A 24,244-nucleotide genomic window follows, 5' to 3' on the forward strand; every position below is an offset into this window, starting at 1 on the left:
GGACAGAGGTGGCAGCAGAGAGCGCTGTGTCAGATTGAAAATAAAACACTACTTCCGGCAGCACGTAAAGCAGCTGATAAGTACTAGAAGACTTAAGATTTTTTTTAAATAGAAGTAAATTACAAATCTATATAACTTTCTGAAACCAGTTGATTTGGAGGAAAAAGATTTTCACCAGAGTGCCCCTTTAATGGCCACAATATTGTTAAGTAGTAGTATAGTGTGTGTGGGGGGGGGTGGGGGGGTGGGGGGGGGGGGTATAACAGGTCAGGTTGTCTTGTTCAACACATATTTTACCATATGATCCACGACAGACATAAGACTGACACTTGTGTTTATGCCAATGATACGCAGTCTAAAGTTTGGCCCACATGTTGATTCACCCCATTTAAGTCTATATAATATGAGTTGGTTTTTGTCCAAATATCAAAGTTTTTTATTTGTCTGTTCTCTGCTCCTGAACACTGAGGGTATCGGAGGTAAATTACTTGGCTGTACGTATCCAATTCATAATTCTGGATTTTTGCCCCTGATTCAGCCACCCAGTGTACTGTGCATGAGCAGGGGCTCTTATCTATGACAGGTGTCCCTGCTGCAGTACACGCTAAACAATCAGGGCTCTTCCATATTTATAGGAAATCAACCTCACTATCATATTTACTAAATCTGACCTAAATATCACAAGATTCACACGTTCCAGTTGTTTTTTCTCGGGATAACTCAACAATAGCAAACCAACAAACTCTCAGCATCAGTGAAATCCATAGTGCACTTATCTAACAGAATATACGGGGTAAGGTCAGGCTATCTCTAAAGGGGTACTCTAGAGAAAAAAAAATGTTGCCAAATCAACTGGTTTTAGAAAGTTATATAGATTGGTAAATTATTTCTATTTGAAAATGTCATCTTCCATTACTTATCAGCTGCTGTATGTCCTGCAAGACGTGGTGTATTCGTTCCAGTCTTACACAGTGCTCTCTGTTGCCACCTCTGTCCATGTCAGGAACTGTCCAGAGCAGGAGAGGTTTTTTTGGTGATTTGCTCCTGCTCTAGGCAGAGGTGGCAGCAGAGAGCACTGTGACTGGAAAGAATAGACCACTTCCTGCAGGACTTACAGCAGCTTATAAGTAATGGAACAGTTAGGGTTTTTTTTTAATAGAGGTAATTTACATATCTGTATAACTTTTTGACACCTGTACATTTTAAACATATTTTTCTTTGTTGGAGTAGCCCTTTAAGACCAGGTTGATACAAGCAAAGCAAGCAAATTTAATGTAACAGGGATAATGGTGCATTTACACTGCACGATTATCGTTCGAATTTTCGCATTTGAGCGATAATCGGCTCGTGTAAACACAGCGAACGATCAAGCGACAAACGAGAAATCGTTCATTGTGATCTTTTAACATGTTCTCGAATCGATGCTTCAGAATCGTTAAACGATCGATTGGGCGAATTATCACTTCGTGTAAACAGACCAGGGTCCTCTCACACGGAGCGATTTTTAACGATTAACGACTAACGATAAACGATCGCAAACGAGATTGTTTATCGTTAACCTGAAATCGTTCACCATATTACACAGAACGATGGCCGTTAGATACAATCGTTATTATGATCGTTATTGCGATCGTTTATTCCTTCTGATCTAAGGAAAACAATAGGCAATGTGCTATTACACTGAAAGATTAGTGAAAAAGTGCGGAATTACAGCGAACGATTAACGATAATTTTGGGTTCAGATCTAAATCAACGACATACGAAGGATTTTTCGATCGTTGCCTGCAATTACACAGAACGATTATCCTTTAAATTTGAACGATATAACGATAATCGTCCCGTGTAATAGGGCCCTTAGTGTACAGTGCCATGACCCACCTCTCCAATTGGATTCCCTTTTGCTGGGTTTATACGTAGTGATAATTCGCCCGATCGTACGATTAACGATTTCGAAGTAACGATTTTTTTTATTTTTTTTTATAACGATCAGCGTTTAGAGGGAACGATATATCGTACGGAAAATTCGTTTTGCGATCGATTAAGCCTATCTCGCACATAGGTTAAATCGGTGAATGACTGTGAACGATCTGCAAATTTTCTGCGAACGACCAACGACGATTTGAGAACATTTTTTCAAAGATCAAAATGAACGATTTCTCGATTTGTCTGAGATATATAATCTACCTCAAGCCCTGTGAAAATGCCATGTGGGCGTGGCCATTCTGCAAGCAGAGGAGTTAAAGGGGTTATCCAGCGCTACAAAAACATGGCCACTTTCCCCCTACTGTTGTCTCCAGTTTGGGTGGGGTTTTGAAACTCAGTTCCATTGAAGTAAATGGAGCTTAATTGCAAACCGCACCTGAACTGGAGACAACAGTAGGGGGAAAAGTGGCCATGTTTTTGTAGCGCTGGAGAACCCCTTCAAGGCGTGGAGCACGGCCCAGTTTACCCTTCTATTGTAACCTGCCATTACCCTGGTATAAAGCCGCCACTATAACCTTATTCTTCGGCTGCTCTTATTTGTTTGCCAGAATACCGAGCGTTCCTCTTTACACCCTCTTTGTCTCTGTCTCAGCCTCCCCTGTAGCAGAGCTGTCGCTGTAAGGAAGGACACTGCAGCTTCCCGCTGGGGAGAATCTGATATGCTGGACAAGCCACGGGAGTCCAAGAAGCAGAATGTATCTCTTTATCCTCTGCCAAAGTCTTTGTACAGTAAACTTTGGATTGTCTCAAATGTGTCCTAGTAAGGAGGACTGCATGTACAGAAGAATACCGCTTTGTCTTTCCATTAAACTTCCCGAAATATATAACCAAAGCCATAAACCACTGAGACTCCGACAGCTGAAATCCTCATCAACTTTTCTTCTACTACTGCTCCACCTTTGTCTGCTTTTCCATCACACACAAAACAAACTTTAAAGGGGTACTCCAGCGAAAATCTTTTTTTTTTTCTTCCAGTACATATTAGCTGCTGTATGTCCTGCAGGAAGTGGTGTATTCTTTCCAGTGTGATACAGTGCTCTCGGCTGCCACCTCTGTCCAGGGGCAGATTAACTTTACTATAGGCCTCAGGCTGTTTAACAAACCTGGGCCCCCCCACCCCACTGTACCTATGGTAGCACTAGCGTGGTGTTCATAGGGGGGGATACATAATGTCATGATGCCCTGATTTGTGCAAAAATTGAGGTAAAAAAAGCTGTGAAAATCATGGCGGAACTGTAGCCAGGGACAATACACCACTGAAAGTATAAGCATGTTTGGGTGGCCGTGGGCCCTCCAGAAGCTCAGGGCCCCGGGTTACCGCCCGAAATGGACCTATTATAATCCGCTACTGCCTCTGTCCATGTCCCAGAGAGGGAGAGGAGCCCGGTGTTCTAATGTTCAGCCTCTCATTGTAGTGCAGGGTGAGCAGGATGAACATCAGAAGACACAGGAGACAGAGCAGGGTGTGTACAGAGACAGAAAAGGGTGAAGGACCTGATCACATGACCTGCGGGTCCTCAACCTTACAGTGTGGAGAGCAGCCGGACAGAGAGGAAGAGGGAGAAGACTGAGCTGGAAGTGCTGTGTGTCAGTGTCTGAGTGTGTCAGTCAGCCAGTGTGTGTGTGTCAGTCAGTCAGTGACTGTGTCAGTCAGTCTCGGTGTCAATAATGTGTGTTTATGTATGTTAGTGGTATTTCAAGTGATTGTGCATAGTGGTCCTCATGCAGTGGACAGACAGACTGTGGATTCGGATGTGTACCCCAGCGAGGGGTGATATGCACAAAGCCCAAGTAGCTTTCAGGTGAGCACCTTTTCACAAATTCCTTATCTCTGGTGTATTATACCCCATAGTTTTGCCTCTTTATAAATCACTGGTCAGACCACATATGGATTACTGTATACGGCACCAGTATATAAGGACACATCTGAACTGGAGCGGGTGCAGAGGAGGCGACAAAGCTCATTAAGGGAATGGGGGTATCAGGACAGGTTATCAAGCTTGGGGTTATTTACACTAGAAAAAACGTTTTAGGGACGATCTGATTACAATGTACAAATATACGATTGGACAGTACAGAGATCTTTGTAGTGGTCTTTTTATTCCTAGGTCTGTAACCATGACAAGGGGGCATCCTCTACGTCTAGAGGAAAGAAGATTTCAGTATCAGCACAGACACGGATTCTTTACTGTAAGAGCAGTGAGACTATGGAATTCTCTATATTCTTTACTTTAAGAACAGTGACACTATAGAACTCTCTATATTCTTTACTGTTAGAGCAGTGCGACTGTGGAACTCTCTATATTCTTTACTGTTAGAGCAGTGAGACTGTGGAACTCTCTATATTCTTTACTGTACAAGCAGTGAGACTATGGAACTCTCTATATTTTTTACTTTAAGAGCAGTGAGACTGTGGAACTCGCTATATTCTTTACTGTAAGAGCAGTGAGACTATGGAACTCTCTGCCACATGAGGTTGTCATGGTTGATTCATTAAATAAGTTCAAGGGAGGCCTGGATGCTTTTCTTGAAAAATATAATATTACAGGTTACGGGCATTAGATTTCCGGTGATACGCTGATCCAGGGATTATTCTGGTCGCCATTGGAGTTGGGACAGAATTTTCTCCCTGTGATGGGGCAATTGTCACCGCCCACAATTTTGGTTCTAAAGCAGAATTTTTGTGCGGCACAATGTCAGTAAATATGGTGAAACAAGACACCAACAGGGAAAAAATTCAATTTGATGAAGGAACCACATTAGTAAATCAGTCCAAATACGTCCTATATACTCAACTACAGCCAACAGAGAACACAGTCTGACCCTAAAAGAGAAGAGGGAACCTTGCTCAGGGTCATGCAAACCCGAGCGTGCGACATTTAATTACCCGGGAGAACATGGATACAGCCATAGGCCATAAGTCATACGCATGTTTTCAAGGACTGCATCCAAGTTCTGTAGCCAATAATCAATCATCGCACACTTATGCTGCGCTTACACGGAGCGATACTTCGCCCAATCGAACGATTAACGATTTTGAAGTAACAATGTGTTTTTTATAACGATCAGCGTTTAGACGGAACGATAAATCATTTGGAAATCGTTATTGCAATAGTTTTTAAGATCGCTTAAGCCCATCTCACACATAGGGTGAATCGGTGAAAGACTGTTTACACGAAGCGATCTGAGAATTTTTAGTGAACGACCAACGACAATTTGAGAACATGTTGAAAGATCAAAATGAACGATTTCTAGCTCGTCGCTTGACCGTTCGCTGTGTTTACACGAGCCGATTATCGCTCAAATGCGATCGTTATCGTGAAAATTCGAACAATAATCGATTTGTGTAAACGCAGCATTAGGTTGGTGCTCGAGGTTCACTCATCTCTCTTCTCTAACCAACTGTTGGATGACTTAGGGTCCTATTAGACAAAGCGATTTTTAACAACTAATCGCAAAGAGATTGTTTATCGTTAACCAGAAATCGTTCACCACATTACACAGAACTATAGTTGTGATGCTGCGTTTACAGGGAGCGATTTGAATTGTCGCAATAACGATCGCATTTGAGCGATAAACGGCTCGTGTAAACACAGCGAAATCAAGAGCCGAGCGAGAAATCGTTCACTTTGATCTTTCAACATGTTTTCAAATTGTCGTTGGTCAATCGCTAAAAATTCGCAGATCGTTTCGTGTAAACAGTCTTTCACCGATTCACCCTGTGAGAGATGGGCTTAAGCTGTCTTAAAACGATCACAATAACAAATTTTCCAAACTATATATCATTCCGTAAAAACGCTGATCATTAAAAAAAAAACACATTGTTACTTCGAAATCGTTAATCGTTCAATTGGGCGAATTATTGCTCCGTATCAACGCAGCATTAGTTACAATTGTTACTATGCTCGTCCATGGGATCCCCAGAAAATAAAGGAACGTTGTGCAACGTTACACGAAACGATTAGCGAATGAGTGCAGAATTATAGCGAATGATATAACAATTGTTTTGGTGTTAGCACCAAATGAACGATGAACAATTTCTCGTTGGTCGTTTGATTGTTGCCTGCATTTACACAAAACGATTACCGTTTAAATTCAAATAATATAGTTCGCACCATAATCGTCTCGTCTAATAGGGCCCTAAGCAAATCTGTGCCAAATCTTAATGAACCATCTCTAAAGCGAATGTACCAGCAGGTACATTGCTTTAAGATTTTTGCATCAATAGATCGGTGGCGGCGCGGGGATGCCGGCTTGAAGAACTGGCGGCCAGCCCGCACGTACCAGTGTGACGATCTCCACTCAGCTCCATAAGAATCAATGGAGCTTTGTCACAGAGGGAAGGGGTATTTGTCACACCGGGGGTGGGTAGGCCACCTCCAGTGCTTCAATCTAGGCTGGTGACCGGGGATAGACTGGCACTGTGTGTGGTTAAAAAAAAGGACCGCGACACTACCTGATGGTACATTCGCTTTAAACCAATGTTAGCTCAAGATGGCTCCCAGAGGGGTGAATGCACTGCTGTCCTCTGTATATAGTCATCTATATACCCTAACCGGAAGCAAACGGATACAACTTTGTAACATATAAGTATATTAAAGGAACTGATACTTTGTGGATTACTCCATACACCATCTGCTAGAGTGCACAATCCTAGTAACCATCTTAAAGGGGTACTCCAGCGAAAATCTTTTTCTTTCAAATCAACTGGTGTCAGAAAGTTATATAGATTTGTAACTTACTTCTATTAAAAAAATCTCACCTCTTCCCATACTGTATGTCCTGCAGGAAATGTTGTTTTATTTTCAGTCTGACACAGCGCTCTCTGCTGCCACCTCTGTCCATGTCAGGAACTGTCCAGAGCAGGAGAGGTTTTCTATGGGGATTCATTGAAAACCGAGACAGAGTTCCTGTCTCGGCCAGAGATGTCAGCAGAGAGCGCTGTGTCAGACTGAAAATAAAACGACATTTCCTGCAGGACATACAGCAGCTGATAAGTACTGAAAGACTTGAGATTTTTTAATAGAAGTAAATTACAAATCCATATAACTTTCTGACACCAGTTGATTTGAAAGAAAAAGATTTTCGCTGGACAACCCCTTTAAAGGAGGAAATGGGCTACTGCAGATGTTCAGCCAGAATAAATATTCTTATGGTATAGATTCTCCACATATCTGGAGGAGATCCTCTCTTTATTGGTGACTGCTATGCCTGGAAGGGAAATAAGACAGATACTTTCCGAGCCCAATCTGCTGCTCTAACATGCCACATGTCTTAATAAATTGTACTTGACAAATGGAGAAGAAATGTGCAGAATAATTGGAAGCATAAAGTCTCTCCCATGTGTGCGTCTTATTGCCGGCTCTTTGTCTGTGATTTATGCGCACAATGAAGACGTTACTTTTCCTTAAGTAACTATTTTACTATGAACCGTGATCTTATGGTCGATGTCTGTCAAGTCGGACCACACTGGTTACTGTCTAGCTACAAGACATGCTTCATTGTATGGGTTACAGCTAGGACTATTCCAGGAACCGCCGTACAGAAAAGAAGTCTAAGCTACAGTATATGGCACATGTACTCTCTGGTTATTATGGTCACATCACTCTCGCTGACAGATGAACAATAAGCGCCTTCAGTTTTTTTTAGTTCTTTATCATTATGAAGACCTCTGATTGCTCTTACTGAACCTGAATCTCCAGATACCCAGTGCATAGATGTAGATATAACCGCATGGAGATAGTTTCCTCCCCTTTAGAGATGAGCGAACCTGGAGCATGCTGGAGTCGATCCGAACCCGAACTTTCGGCATTTGATTAGCGGTGGCTGCTGAAGTTGGATAAAGCCCTAAGGCTATGTGGAAAACATGGATATAGTCATTGGCTGTATCCATGTTTTCCAGACAACCTTAGGGCTTTATCCAAGTTCAGCAGCCACCACTAATCAAATGCCGAACGTTCGGGTTCAGATGGACTCTAGCATGCTCCAGGTTCGCTCATCTCTACTCCCCTTGTATCTGGTCTAAAGGCTTTTTTACTCCGATTATCCTAGGAACATTAATTCAGCCGATGGTCGGGCCGTGTACAAGGCCGATAACAATGCATTTAATGGCTGCATGGACGATGCAGTGCTTATTGGTGCCGTCTGGCCATGTGACTGATTTTGCCTTGTCCTAGAGGCGGCTATACACACAGCATGTCCTAGGAGTGGATACTTATACACACACACACCATGTCCTAAGGACAAATATACACACAGCCTGTACTGGGGGTGGATACTTACACACACATCATGTCCTACACACACACACACACATCATGTCCTAGGGGTAGATATATACACAGCATGTCCTAGGGAGGTGGATAAACACACACACACCATGTCCTTGGGGCGGATACACACACGGCATGTCCTGGAGAGGTGGATGCACACACAATATGTTCTATGGATGGATACACACACACACACACACCATGCCCTAAGAATGTATTCACACACATAGCTGCTTTCTTCCCAAAAAAAACAAAAAAACAACAACACAGTGCCACTCTTGGTTGTGTGTGGTATTACAGACTGACTCTATTCACTTTAACAAAACTAAGCTGCAATTTTAGCATCTTTATCTGCTGCCAAAGACAATGAATAAAAGAACCACAACAAATGTACAACCAGCCCCCTATTCTCTGCATCAGTTCTTCTCACCTGTGAAATACTAAGGGAATCCTCCAAACATGACCTGTTGGTGGCCATGAGGACTGGAGGTGAGAAACACTGATCTAGATGTAAAACGAGGTCCTGAAAGTAAGACCCTGTGCAATCCTGACTTATAGATAGATAGATAGATACTGCTGTGCACCACTAACATGTAGTATTACAAGGCTTATCCAGGACTAGCAAATGCACAGCCACTTTCCTGCAGAAACAGCGCCATCCCTGTCCTCAGGTTGTGTGTGGTATTACAAATTCAGCTCCATTTACTTCACTAAACCTTAGCTGCAAAACCCCCACGCCCAAACTAAGGAAACCAGGGGGGGCTGTTTCAGGAAGAAAGCGGCCATGTTTCTCTTAGAACCCCTGGATAACCCCATTAAATGAAATCTTTAAAGCATTAGCAGCTATACACCCTTCCTACCCACTAACAAAAGGAGATCCCCGACTGCGTTTACCTTCTGTATAACCTCCACAACATCTTAAGGTATATAGAAACACCTTAAACACTGTATAACTGATAGACACATTGCTAGACATATCAATTTCTCTGTATTTTTATTAGTAACTAAGATTTGCAAAAAGTATCAACATATTAGCATGACAGAATTGTCGTTGTCGTAATAGGTTGTTTGGATACGTTTGTATATGATGTCACATGACTTTATACACTGGGATTTTCCCTTTAGCCTTAAAGGGATTATCCAGCGCTACAAACACATGGCCACTTTTCCCCCTCTCTTGTCTCCAGGTCAGGTGCAGTTTGCAATTAAGCTCCATTTACTTTAGTGGAACTGAGTTTGTAACCCCACCCAATCTGGAGACAACAGTAGGGGAATAGTGGCCATGTTTTTGTAGCGCTGGATAACCCCTTTAAAGGGGTTAGCAGAGTCTGCCAGCAGGGGGTCAGGCTCCAATGTATACCCAAAGCAAGATATTAAAGGGGTTGTCCAGCGAAAATCTTATTCTTTCAAATGGTTTGTAATTTACTTCTATTTAAAAATCTCCAGTCTACCAATACTTATCAGCTGCCGTATGTCCTGCAGGAAGTGGTGTATTCTTTCCTTTCTGACACAGAGCTCTCTGCTGCCCCCTCTGTCCATGTCAGGAACTAACTGTCCAGAGCAGTAGCAAATCCCCATAGAAAACCTCTCCTGCTCTGGACAGTTCCTGTCTCGGACAGAGGTGGCAGCAAAGAGTGTAGACTGAAAATAAAACAACATTTTCAGCAGAACATACAGCAGCTGATAAGTATGGGTAGACGTAAGATTTTTACATAGAAGTAAAATACAAGTCTAAATAACTTTCTGAAACCATTTGATTTAAAAGAAAAAAGATATTCACTTGATAAATCCTTTAATACTGTCTATAACCGTATCAATATCCTAGTTATTTTCTATTGATTTGATTCTGCACTTGCACCATTTGCAACAACCTCCTGATCCGCACCATGAATGCCAGGCCTGGGGACTAGGTGCACAACTGCCAACTGTCCTGTAGTTTTGGCAGATACAGAAATCCCCTTTTCCTCTGTTCCTGCTAATAAACTGCTGGCTAAGAGCCTGACCTGCCCCGAGTAAAGGGAGTTTTTTTTTTTGGGTTTTTGTTTTTTCGTAGTCCTCCCATTTGTTCTTCATAAAAAGACTCTGTTAGGGAGACAGAAATGATCCCTGCTGTTCCTGCCCTTTATCCTCTGACCGACTTTCCAAGAAATTCTGACTCCAGATTTGGTGACTGTGACCGTCTTCTTCTCAGTAATGGTGCTAATACTGATAGTGAGAGCCACGTGGCACTGTCTATAGGAGTATACACTGTGTATAGGAGTATACACTGTCTATAGGAGTATGAGGTGTCTATAGGAGTATGCAGTGTCTATAGGAGTATGCACTGTCTATAGGAGTATGCACTGTCTATAGGAGTATGAGGTGTCTATAGGAGTATACACTGTCTATAGGAGTATGCAGTGTGTCTATAGGAGTATGCACTGTCTATAGGAGTATGCACTGTCTATAGGAGTATGCACTGTCTATAGGAGTATGCACTGTCTATAGGAGTATACACTGTGTATAGGAGCATGCAGTGTCTATAGGAGTATGAGGTGTCTATAGGAGTATGCACTGTCTATAGGAGTATACACTGTGTATAGGAGTATACACTGTCTATAGGAGTATGCATTGTCTATAGGAGTATACACTGTCTATAGGAGTATGAGGTGTCTATTGGAGTATACACTGTCTATAGGAGCATGCACTGTCTATAGGAGTATGCACTGTCTATAGGAGCATGCACTGTCTATAGGAGTATACACTGTGTATAGGAGTATGAGGTGTCTATAGGACTATGAGGTGTCTATAGGAGCATGCAGTGTTTATAGGAGTATGCAGTGTCTATAGGAGTATACACTGTCTATAGGAGTATGCACTGTCTATAGGAGTATGCACTGTCTATAGGAGTATACACTGTCTATAGGAGTATGAGGTGTCTATAGGAGTATGAGGTGTCTATAGGAGCATGCCGTGTCTATAGGAGCATGCACTGTCTATAGGAGTATACACTGTCTATAGGAGTATGCACTGTCTATAGGAGTATGCGGTGTCTATAGGAGTATACACTGTCTATAGGAGTATGCACTGTCTATAGGAGTATGAGGTGTCTATAGGAGTATGCAGTGTCTATAGGAGTATGAGGTGTCTATAGGAGTATGCACTGTCTATAGGAGTATACACTGTCTATAGGAGTATGAGGTGTCTATAGGAGTATACACTGTCTATAGGAGTATGCACTGTCTATAGGAGCATGCAGTGTATACAGGAGCATGCACTGGAAGACTGGAGATTTTTAAATAGAAGTAAATGAAAAATCTGTATAACTTTTTGGTACCAGTCGATTAGAAAAAAATAAATTTTCAATGGAATTTAATAGAATAAAAAAAAAAACAAAAAAAAAAACAGATGTGGTGACTGTGCCAATGTTCCTCTCAGTTATAGTGCTGATTCTACGTAGGCGATATATCCACTAGCCTCCCAGACACTGTCTATGACAGGGGTAGCGAACCTTGTCTCTCCTGCTGTTGTAGAACTACAACTCCCATCATGCCTGGACAGCCAAAGCTTTAGTTTTGGCTGTCCAGGCATGATGGGAGTTGTAGTTTTGAAACAACTGACGAGCCAAGGTTCCCTCCCCCTGCCCTATAGCTTTGGCTGTCCAGGCATGATGGGAGTTGTAGTTCTGCAACAACTGGCGAGCCAAGGGTTCCCTACCCCTCAGGGGCGGATTAACTTTACCATAGGCCCCGGGCTGTTCACCAAGCCTGGGCCCCCCCACCCCACTGTAACTATGGCAGCACTATACTTTATACAAACGAACACTGGGCTTAGTTCATAAAAAAAATATATAATTTTTATTATGTATACATTGGTACCAAATACATATTATATCTCATTCAAGTAAATTTAAAAATGACCACACAAAGTTAATTTAATTTAAGTTGTTAGATTACCCCGTTCCCCTTATTTCAAACCTTGTGTGTAACTATGTAACTATGTGTAACTATGGCAGCACTAGCCTGGCGCTCATAATACAGGATAGATAATGTCATGATGTCCTGATTTGTGCAAAATTGCCATAAAAAACTGTGATTTTTTGCAAATCATGGCGGAAGTGTAGCCAGGAGACAGTACACCACTGAAAGTATAAGTCTTTTTGGGTGGTCATGGGCCCCCCAGGAGCTCAGGGCCCTTGGCTGCCGCCCAAAACGCCCCTATTATAATCCATTACTGTTACCCCTGCTCTAATGCAAAGATAATGCAATTTGACTCTTGAGTTGAAATCCTCTTGTAGAGGGTAATGATTCGGATAAGGTTAAGAGCCTCTTGATCACTCTTCTGGCACCTTCCGAGTGTCAGTTTTCCCTTCCTGCCCTTATTCTAGCTGGGAGCTCCTCCCTGGGCAGTTTCCCATGACATTTCGCCCCTATGACCATCATCTGAATCTGCTGCTACGTGATTTCAGCCTCCGATAGACTCAACTTTTGCTGAAATGGGAGACTTATCTGATTGTAGGACATCTGGTTCAGCTTGGGGGGTATCCAATAGGGACTGGACTAAGGGGGCTCGTAGTATTAGCAACTTTCTCCTGTTTGACCTTGACTAAATAGAAGAAAGAAGCGATGCCTCTCTTATCTGGTAGGCAGCTGTTTTTGGTGGAGCGCTCTTCTACAAGAGGTGGATTCATGGCGGCACCGTATGGCGGAGCGGCACATCTGGTCAATGTTTCCTTTCGTAACATAAGCATGCCACACACATCAAAGCTGACGGCATCTATAATTTACCTACTGCTACAACAACCTTGTCATTTCCTAACGTGGGACTCATGAATGCGTCGCCATTGACTAGATTACACTCATGAATGCACAATACCGCAACCGCACACCAGATAACATCTACCGCTATAATATCTGCATTAGATGGAATGAATCGAGATGACAGAACCGGCAATTACGGATTACACATGTCCCAGTCACTTAAAGGGTTTTTGCTATGGATGACTTAAAGGGATATTCCACTGAAACATAACTGTTCATATGTTGACTAACAATTTCTTCCATACTTTTTATTATCTATTCAGTCTCCTTCTCCGAACTCGAACTTTCGGCATTTGATTAGCGGTGGCTGCTGAACTTGGATAAAGCCCTAAGGCTATGTGGAAATCATGGATATAGTCATTGGCTGTATCCATGTTTTCCAGACAACCTTAGAGCTTTATCCAAGTTCAGCAGCCACCGCTAATCAAATACCGAACGTTCGGGTTCGGATTGACACGAACCCGAACCCGGTTTGCTCATCTCTAGCTGGGACACCTCAATATATATTAACTGGTCATCCAATCCCTCTAAATCTATCACGTTAATTAATCTAATGTGTATATGGCCGTCTTTACAAATAGAGTTCATTCCAGTGAAAACAACAGGTTATTGGGCTTTGTTTCCTTTATGGCAGCTTCACATGTGTCTGCGGATCTGGGAATGTCCCAAAACGGGTGCGACAAGCCTGACCCATTGCACCTGGTGCCCCATTTGGCACCCTATAGTAACAAACAGGACATGGCACTAGTGCTGCAGATGATCTGGCCAGGTTGCACCAAGCTGCATGCTATTAGAGATGAGGCTGCAGCATTTCATTACCTGTGGCTGCAGAAGTTGGATGCAGCCCCAGGGAGGCCTGAGAAACATGGATACAGCCATAGGGGGAGATTTAGCAAACATGTTGTAAAGTGAAACTGGCCCAGTTGCCCCTAGCAACCACCTTCAAACATGGTGTAAAGTAAAACTGGCTCAGTTGTCCTTAGCAACCAATCAGATTCCACCTTTCATCCCTCACAGACTCTTTGGAAAATGAAAGGTGGAATCTGATTGGTTGCTAGGGGCAACTGGGCCTGTTTCACTTTACACCATGTTTGATAAATCTTCCCCATTGTGTTTTCCAGACAGCATCTAACTTCTGCAGCCACCGGTAATCCCCGTACCCAAGCGTGCTTGAGATTCGCTCATCGCTACATGCTATATGTTTGATCGCCTGGGTGTCAACCATGCCGGATCACTACACATACAAGACCCTGGCCGAAGAGTACAGTCACTAATGCACTACATTAAAGAGTTAAAATCTTTTTCTTTCACATCAACTGGTTTTAGAAAGTGATATATATTTTTTAATTTACTACTGTTAAAAAACACTCAAGTCTCCCCATACTTATCAGCTGCCGTATGTCCTGCAGAAAGTGGTGTGTTCTTTCCAGTCTGACACAGTGCTCTCTGCTGCCACCTCTGTCCATGTCCAGAGCAGCAGCAAATCCCCATAGAAAACTTCTCCTGCTCTGGACAGTTCCTGACATGGACAGAGGTGGCAGCAGAGAGCACTGTGTCAGACTGGGTAGAATACACCATTTCCTGCAGGACATACAGCTGTTGATAAGTATGGGAAGAGTTGAGATTTTTAAATAGAAGTAAATTACAATTCTATATAACTTTCTGAAACCAGTTGATATTATTTATTTATTCATTTTTCCTGGAGTACCCCTTTAAAGTCTCCTTTTACATTGGCTAGAGCTAATCACTGACGCAAATCAGTAAATCAGCTTTTCTCGACAATGTATTTATTATGGAACAATAAGAAGTTTCTACTTAAGTTTTCAATTAGGAATCTTCTCCTATTACAGATGACAGGGTGTAAACGGCATCTAACAACCTCCAGAGCAGCTGGTATCACCATTATCCCACCACCCACTAGTAGAGTCCAGACAGGACATCTCTGATTGTAAGAGTCATATGTGCTGCACATGGCCGCCCTGATGGGGATCTAATGGAGTTATGTGTCTTCCCTTACCACCCAGTGATTCAATGTGATTACAGGGGGAGGGGACGGGGAATTCTCTGCCTACTGTCCATCAATTCTTCAATACACTCACATAAACTAATGCTGGGTTTACACGGAGCGATTATCGGGCGAATTTTCGCGATAACGATCGAATTCGAACGATAATCGTACGTGTAAACGTGGCGAACGATCGAACGACGAGCGAGAAATCATTCATTTTGATCTTTTAACAGGTTCTTAAATCGTCGTTCGTCGTTCGCAAAAAATTCGCCGATCGTTCCGTGTAAACAGTCGTTCACTGATTTTACCTATGTGCAAGATAGGCTCAAGCGATTGCAAAACGATCGCAAAACGAATTTTCTGTACGATATATCGTTCCATCTAAACGCTGATCGTTATAAAAGAAAAATTGTTACTTAGAAATCGTTAATCGTACGATTGGGCGAATTATTGCTCCGTGTAAACCCAGCATTAGGGCCCTATTCCACCGCACGATTATCGTTCGCATAATCGTTAACAATTAACGGTCTCAAACGACCGCTATTGCGAAAGACCTGAAAACGTTCACTCATTTCCATGGAACGATAATCGTTACTTATGATCGTATTTGCGATCATATTTTCTTCGCTATTTCTTTGCTATTGCGTTCGGATCTACTGCGAACGACCGAACCACGTCTTATTCAATAAGAACGATTTGCAAACGTTTTGCGAACGAGCAACGAAAAGAATAGGTCCAGGTCTTATAAAGCGATCAATGATTCCTCGTTTGGTCGTTAATCGTTAACTGCATTTCAACCGAACGATTTAACGATAATCTGAACGATAATCGTCCGGCGGAATAGGGCCCTTAGTTTCCTATCATAGTTACTCATTAGAGTCCTATATGTTCTCAGGGACTATTTGTATATATTCTATTTCCAAAAAAGTATCCAATATGTTGGTGCTATTCCCCATGAACTACAATCTCACAAGAATAGCAACAATTCTAATTGTTAAAGGGGTACTCTGATAAAAAAAAAATTCTATCAGGTCAAATGGTGGCAGAAAGTTATATAGTTTTGTAATTTACGTCTATTTAAAAATCTCTAGTCTTACAGTACTTACCAGCTGCTGTATGTTTTGCAGGAAGTGGTGTATTATTTTTATCATAACACAGTGCTCTCTGCTGCCACCTCTGTCCATGTCAGGAACTGTCCAGAGCAGGATAGATTTTCTATGGGGATTAGTTAGTACTCTGGACATTATCAGACATGGACAGAGGTGGCAGCAGAGAGCACTGTGTCAGACTGGAGAGAATACACCACTTCCTGCAGGACATACAGCAGCTAATAAAGACTGGAAATACTAAATACCGAAAGACTGTAATGCATGTAAGTCTCCCTATGCCAGATGGTGGTCTTCGAGGGGCAAACAATATCCCTCCAAAAGTGTTTCACCAATTCTGCTCAATACTGATGGAATAAAAAGAACCTTAAAGTGTCTACAGATGGGTGTCTCTTCATCTTGGAGAAGATTCTGGCATGGCAATGTTTCAAGGCTCAATAAGGATACAGACCTTCCTATAGATGGCGCTAGAGACATTGGGGGAGATTTATCAAACATGGTGTAAAGTAGAGCTGGCCCAGTTGCCCCTAGCAACCAATCAGATTCCACCTTTCATTTTCCAAAGAGTCTGAAAGGTGGAATCTGATTGGTTGCTAGGGGCAACTAAGACAATTCTACTTTACACCATGTTCGATAAATCTCCCCCAGTATTCAGAGCTCATTTGCATACCATTTCCCAGAAGTCTGTGCATCTGAGCTGGCAGTCTCCTCAAGGAGAAACAATCCATCCAGCAAACATTGACATTATGGCCACTAATCCTGGAACCCAAGTATTTTTCATGAATTTTTTAATCTATAGTAAGGAATTTCCATGTACTACTCCATACAAGGTCAGTGCAGGAACCCAGGACAATAGCAGGATTCCCACTCCATGTGTTTCTTGGATTAGCTAACTAAAGTGTGATCCTAAATCTCCTGAAAAAGACTTTTTTACACCTCCCCTGTGTTAGCAGCAGTCTGTTTGCTCTTTCACTTGGGACAGACTTAGACCACATGTGTTTACTTTGTCTCTTGTGTTTCAGGGGTCACAGGGCTTATAATTATAGAATGCAGCCAGCAAATAACTGCATGGAAGCATGTGTGAGCGGGCGGGGATAGAGCGGCCTACACAATGCTGACCTATATCTATTGTATAGCCATTATACTGCTCTAAGTAAGAGATATTGCGGAAGTCACTGATATCTACCTATCTATCTCCTATCTATCTATCTCCTATCTATCTATCTATCTATCTATCTATCTATCTCCTATCTATCTATCTATCTATCTCCTATCTATCTATCTATCTATCTATCTCCTATCTATCTATCTATCTATCTATCTATCTATCTCCTATCTATCTATCTATCTATCTATCTATCTATCTATCTATCTATCTCCTATCTATCTATCTATCTACTTACTATCTTTCTATCTATCTATCTATCTATCTATCTATCTATCTATCTATCTATCTTCTATCTATCTATCTATCTATCTATCTATCTCCTATCTATCTATCTATCTATCTACTTACTATCTTTCTATCTATCTCCTATCTATCTATCTATCTATCTATCTATCTATCTATCTATCTACTTACTATCTTTCTATCTATCTATCTATCTCCTATCTATCTATCTATCTATCTATCTATCTACTTACTATCTTTCTATCTATCTATCTATCTATCTATCTATCTATCTATCTACCTATAGTTGATGCAATAAATGGTGATAACATGCAAAATATACACAATTTTTGCCATTGTTTGGCTTTGTTTGCTCAACCATTCTACAAAGAAGTACAATATCATTAAATAGATAGATAGATAGATAGATAGATAGATAGATAGATAGGAGATAGATAGATAGATAGATAGATAGATAGATAGATAGATAGATAGATAGGAGATAGATAGGAGATAGATAGATAGATAGAAGATAGATAGATAGATAGATAGATAGATGATAGATAGAAGATAAGATAGATAGATAGATAGATAGATAAGAGGTAGATAGATAGATAGATAGATAGATAGATAGATAGATAGATAGATAGACAAAGTTATGCCAACAGCACTCCTGAGCTTCAAGAAAATGTGCAATTTATTCCATCATAAACCATTGTGCAGCACAGCAAAGGAAAGCCTTTGCTGTGCTGCACAATGGTTTATGATGGAATAAATTGCATGTTTTCTTGAAGTTTAAGAGTGCTGTTGGCATAACTTTGGTTAGCTACATTGATCTTTGGTCAAGATCTTTCAGCTGTCACCTACTAAACTTCTGTTTACAGCAGTGCTGCTCACGATTCTGTTCTATAGATAGATAGATAGATAGATAGATAGATAGATAGATAATTGATGGATAGATAGAAAATTGATAGATAATATACGATTGATAGATAGATAGATAGATAGATAGATAGATAGGAGATAGATAGATAGGAGATAGATAGATGATAGATTGATAGATAGATAGATAGATAGATAGATAGATAGGAGATAGATAGATAGATAGGAGATAGATAGATAGATAGATAGATAGATAGATAGATGATAGATAGACAGACAGACAGACAGATAGATAGATAGATAGATAGGAGATAGATAGATAGATAGATAGATAGATAGGAGATAGATAGACAGATAGATAGATAGATAGATAGATAGATAGATAGATAGCTCATCTATCATCCCTAGTATAATGACATTTCTGGATCACGACGATGAATTTCCTTATTTCCACTGTATTAAATCTTCAGTTATAACAAGTCTTTCCTGCTTACATAAAAGCCACCTGTCCTCTCCTATAATACCGTACAGTAATAACCCCTACATAGTGCCGTCTAGCTGTGCACCCCCTCATCTGATTTGGCCCGACCGACTGTTTCATTAAAGCTGCCAAACTTTCCCTGACTCCTACATGACATCATCGGAATCGGATTTTCCATATAACACTATGTACTATTCCATACTATACACTATGGATGGTCGGCCCCATGATCTACTTGGACAGCCTTACCTTCCACTCCTAATCCTACACCTTCATCAGTCATCATTTCCCTATCTGAGCCAGTGCCTGCCAACCAAACCCCCCCAGAACCCCCCCATAAAAGCCCCTCAACGACTAAACGTTTCGCGCTTCACACCAAACGTGTTCCATCTAATGGCTCTACCGTTGGCAATAGCCCATTTGTAGTGTGAGACCCGTCGGGGCGAGGAGGGAGCTGACTTCATCCTCAGGGTCTTAGTCTGAGGGCCAGCTGGCCACATGTGAAACACACTGCAAACTAATCAGCTCCAGAAACGTCTGGCGGGGGGCTACAAACTATTTCTCATGGCCGTGTAAGGCCCTTAAATCACACATGCTACCTAAGAAGTGGCCATAGTCTGAAAACTGCTGGGAGATAGTGGCCCTTGTAGGACAGATGAGGAATTCTCTCTCTCTCTCTCTCTCTCTCTCTCTCTTGGAATCAATGGATCTCACAGAGAATTCAGCTCAAAGGGACATTCTAAAAATCCACATAGCACTCATATTTCAGTGTCAGCTACAAGTCAGAGGTGCAAGGAGCCTTAAACACGCCCCTCGGCCATGAAAGGGGAGACAAGCTGAGGAGAAAGCCAGGCCCTGTTCCTGCTGTTTTTTTAAGCAAACCCTGAGTGTCTGCTCCTCCAACCATTTCACCTGCTGATCCCTGGGACTCAACTCAATTCCTGCTTTTCCGACCAGCAACCTTTCCCCATCCCACTCAAGTTTATTTAATCATCCTGCTCCAGCCCGGGCTTGATTCATACCTCCAAACAAAGTGTCAATTGTGCGCTTCTTTTTTCTTTTTTAACATTTTTAAAAAAATTTTTTGCACTTTTACATTTTTAACATTTTTTGTTTTTTTACCTCTGAAAAAGTAAAATACTGGTTAAGAGCACAAAACACTATTTAATCCCCAACCCCCTCATTGATGTTAATGGGTCTAGTGTCAGCCCTGGAATAATACTCAACATACTGGATGGGGGGGTGGGGGACGGTGGATGAAGTTTATCTAAACTTTGCCCTTTTTCGATACAGATGGCGAATCTGGAACCAATGTGGCGATTCAGGGAACAATGGCTGAGGAAATGTGGAACCTTTTTAGATTTATAAACAATCACATTCCTCAGAAATAAGTCGACTCATTGTAAAAGCCCATCTTTAGACCTCACCTATCCAGAGGGAGATGTTCACACAAGGGCCATAGTGTTTGCATCTGTGTACAGAGCTACAGAATAGGTTGGCGCTATACAAACAGCAAATGATACCTGATCTTATACAGGAGCCATAGTGTTTGCATCTGTGTACAGCGCTACGGAATAGGTTGGCGCTATACAAATAGCAGATTATACATTAGTCATGTTATATGGGCATTCATTGCACTGCGCTATGGAATAGGTCGGTGCTATACAAACAGCAGATGATACCGGCTCTAATACAAGGGCCACAGTGTTTGCATTCTGTGCACAGCGCTACTGAATAGGCTGGCGCTATACAAATAGCAGATGATACACTTCTTATGTGAACTTTAATTCAACAGCTACAGTGTGTGCACCCTGTATACAGCGCTACGGAATAGGTTGGCGCTATGCAAACAGCAGATTATACATTAGTCATGTTATACGTGCATTTATTGCATTGCGCTATGGAATAGGTTGGCGCTATGCAAACAGATCATATCTTTCTCTTTAAGTTAATTTTTAAACAAGAGCCACAATTTGTGAATTCTGTGAACAACGCTACAGAATAGGTTGGCGCTATATAAGAATCTGATTATACATCACCCTGTGTCCTTTGTAAATAAGATGTAATTCTGACTTAACCTATTACAAAGTAAATTTTGAGCCACAGTATAAACACATTTTATGTACAGTGCTACAGAATAGGTTGGAGCTAAAATTTTGTCTAAATAAGAAGTACGTTTACCTATACGCTATAGTATAGGTCGGTGCCATACATAGCAGACAATTCACTTCTCACAGATCCTTGGTATAAGAAGCTGAGGATATCACATTGAAGTTTTATGCTTAGCAACACACTGAGCTCTTCTACATCTGTACTACTCTATTCCAAACTAGATTTAAAAAAAAAAAAACAAAAAAAAAAAAACTTTTTTTCCTTCCCCCTAGCAGGGTCTGATTTTAGGTGTTATTAGCTTCTAGTCTCCACATGTCTGGGATCCTAAGGGGCCTTACTATAAGTAACCCTTTATAAGATAGAGTTACACAGGCAGAGTGTTAGGAGGCTACAAAAAAAAAAGTTACAATTTACTTTTAATTCCTCCAGGACAATAAGTATCATTCGTGTTTACACAGCAGGGAAAAAAAAAAGTTCTAGTAACAATGTCTCCCAATAGATGAGAAGCACATCTGCTATCCATTTCAGGGCCTGCTGCATGTGGTCTGGGCCTGCTTGGACACTCGAGAGTTAACCTGCTCCAGATCTGATTTCAAGTGTGAATAATACCATAGAATTCCGGGCTGGAAGTATTGACCCTGACTTAGAAAATAAATGTAATTTGACTCATTCAGTCTCCTTTTTTTTCCCTGTTAAGATCTATGTGCAAGTGGCAATTTCTGTAGGAAATGACAGGGATGGATGGAGAGTCTATATTCCAATCTTCTCTGTCCTACTAATTCAGAACATACAATTATCTGCTCTGCAAACCGCAGAACATTCCGAAAAGGAGCAGACAAAGGAAATCAGGCGTTACCAGGTCTGTGTCTAGGAACTGGAGAAACGCACCTATAGCTGCTGCAACTATGGAACGTCCCTCGAAATATCCAATCTATCAATATAATGCAATATGTACCTGCAGATAACAGAGCAGATTGGGCGACAACCTTTAAATGTGACGTTATAATCAACTCGGCTCTGCCACAACTATAGGTTGAGACGACTAGTTAAAACATATCCCCAAATGGCCTAAAGGGACAAAAATTTTACTAGAGAGGAATTTTGGCCTTATGGGTGTATAAGTAAATTCTCTGTATAGTTCATATAGGCGGCGGATGGGGATATGCAAAAAAAAAAAAAGGTGCAGGGACCTTGTCCCGCTGCTAATCTATCCCGCTCAGGATCATATGAGAGGATTTTATTTCCTTTCTAGAGTATAAAGAATCCTCAGTTCACCTTTCCTGGAGCTTGGTGAATGTGAGAGACCAGAAGAGGGCAGAAGGCAGGCAGCAGGCACACTACAGTACTGTGTGCACAAGCTTCATACAAGACAAACATTGCCACAAGTAGCATATAGGCGCACAGTGCCCCCATTATATCACCCACTGTGGGGCCCTTGTTGGCCATGCAAGAATCTCCCCTCCTAAATGCAACATGTCCTCCTTCCCGTACGCCGTCCTATAGAAATGATAACGTTCATGGAGGTAGATAGCACTTCAGCCTGATCTACAGCTTGGCTTTCACCCCTATCGGACCAGGAAAGTGGTCGCGCTGCTTATACATTGTGCCAAGATTATAAAGCAAAGAAATATTCATTCTACACATTAAACCGCAGATACTGTACAAGCCGCTTCATACAATATAGAAGACTGTCATGGTTTAAGACATAGTAACTGATTTTCTATTGTGAGAACCAGGTATTCAATTTAAATAAATAAATAAATAAACAAAAATGAATAAAAATAAATAATGAATAAAAATAAATAAAGTAGCAAAATATCCCCAATAGATGTCTGTACAAAACCTCCTACACTATGGATAAGTTAACGTGACATTATATTACAGCTTTGAGTTGTTGAACTGCAAGTACCAGCTTTGTCATCTATAGGAGATCCAAGTGGGTATCATGGTATTTGTAGTTCCACAACATAAAGTTATCTATGAACTTTTGGATCCTGAAATAAGTTTGCAGTAGAGGACACTCAGGTACCCAGGGATCCTATGATGGGGATTGCTATATTAAAGTGTATAAAGTCTCCTCTTAGAGGGTGTGATTCTCTGCATCCAGCTTGGCTCTGCACTGTGAAGGTGGTGGGGTCTCTGTGTGTCTGGTCCCACCCCTCTCATAGACGTGTCTGAATGTGACATCCCCTGGGGGGAGGAATTCCTAGCACAGAGGGATCATTGCAGAGAGAGAGAGTAAAAAATCCACCCTTCTAGCCCTGTCCATAGACACCTAACGGACCACCACCACCTTTATCTCCCACCTCTCAGGACAGGAGGAGCTGCACTCCCTCAGCATCCTCATCCCTTGTGCATGGTGATCTGGAAACTGTCACCTGTGTCCCAGCATGGCCACCCTCCTCCCTGGCCCCTCTATAGAGGGTGCCCCCACCTTCCCAGCAAATGAATGAAGTCTACATGAAGCATCAAAGTGAGTGCACCCAGGCATGGGGCCATGGACTCTTGTAGTAGTAGTAGATCATTCTCACAGAACTTTCTCTCCAGGTCTGTAACATTTCCTGGGGATGTCATGGAGGGGGGCCCATCTGCCCCCTATAGATTTTTTTTTTTTTTTTTAGTTCTCTTACCTCCTCTGACCTCTGCAGCTTGGAAAAGGAAAGTCAAAGTGATGAGAATTAGGGAGCTAAGGGATGAATCCCACCACCTCCTTTTCGTTTTCCACCTTGTGTTCCACCTCTCCATCTCCAATTCCAAATACTGGGAGCCCCCCAGGTGATAGAGAATCTCAGGATTCAATCTACAGCACCAGCTCCTTCCAAAAAGTCCAGGAGGTGATCACTACACAGCCATAAGGAGGAAGAAACCCAAAAGTCTGACAGGGGGAGGGGGGCTTGGGGTGGCTTTTCTTCTCCTTTGCCCAGCTGAGATGTGTTCCTCCCCAGTCCCCTGCCTGCAGACTGAAGAAGGTATGAGGGCTTTAATCAAAATGCAAACCTCTCTCTCTCCTCCTAAAGTCCCACCGTCAGAGGGCTGGGCTAAGACCCCTCTGCTGGCTCTACAGGCATTCTCCAGCCTTCCTCTGCTAGCAAATAGTATTCAGCTTCCAAAAATCAAAGACCCTCCCCAAAGACAGGACTCTCCAGGTTGGTCCAGCCCCATCTCCCACCCTCCCAAAAATAGAGGGCTCCAGCTATATTTGTTCAGTGGG

General features: G+C 41.9%; 1 protein-coding gene across 5 annotated transcripts in view; it reads right to left on the reverse strand.

Annotated features, from left to right (window-relative positions):
• COL11A1 (collagen type XI alpha 1 chain) overlaps positions 1-24,014 on the reverse strand; it is a 177,148-nt gene extending 153,134 nt beyond the window's left edge. For all 5 annotated transcript variants that reach the window (XM_069967525.1, XM_069967526.1, XM_069967523.1 and 2 more), the window contains exon 1: positions 23,664-24,014. In XM_069967525.1, the coding sequence (XP_069823626.1) occupies positions 23,664-23,778 (115 nt within the window). In that variant the 5' untranslated portion in view covers positions 23,779-24,014. The remainder of the gene's footprint in view (positions 1-23,663) is intronic.
• Between the last annotated feature and the right edge of the window lie 230 nt (positions 24,015-24,244).

The sequence above is a fragment of the Dendropsophus ebraccatus genome, chromosome 4 (assembly GCF_027789765.1).
Source record: "Dendropsophus ebraccatus isolate aDenEbr1 chromosome 4, aDenEbr1.pat, whole genome shotgun sequence".
NCBI classification, from domain to species: domain Eukaryota; kingdom Metazoa; phylum Chordata; class Amphibia; order Anura; family Hylidae; genus Dendropsophus; species Dendropsophus ebraccatus.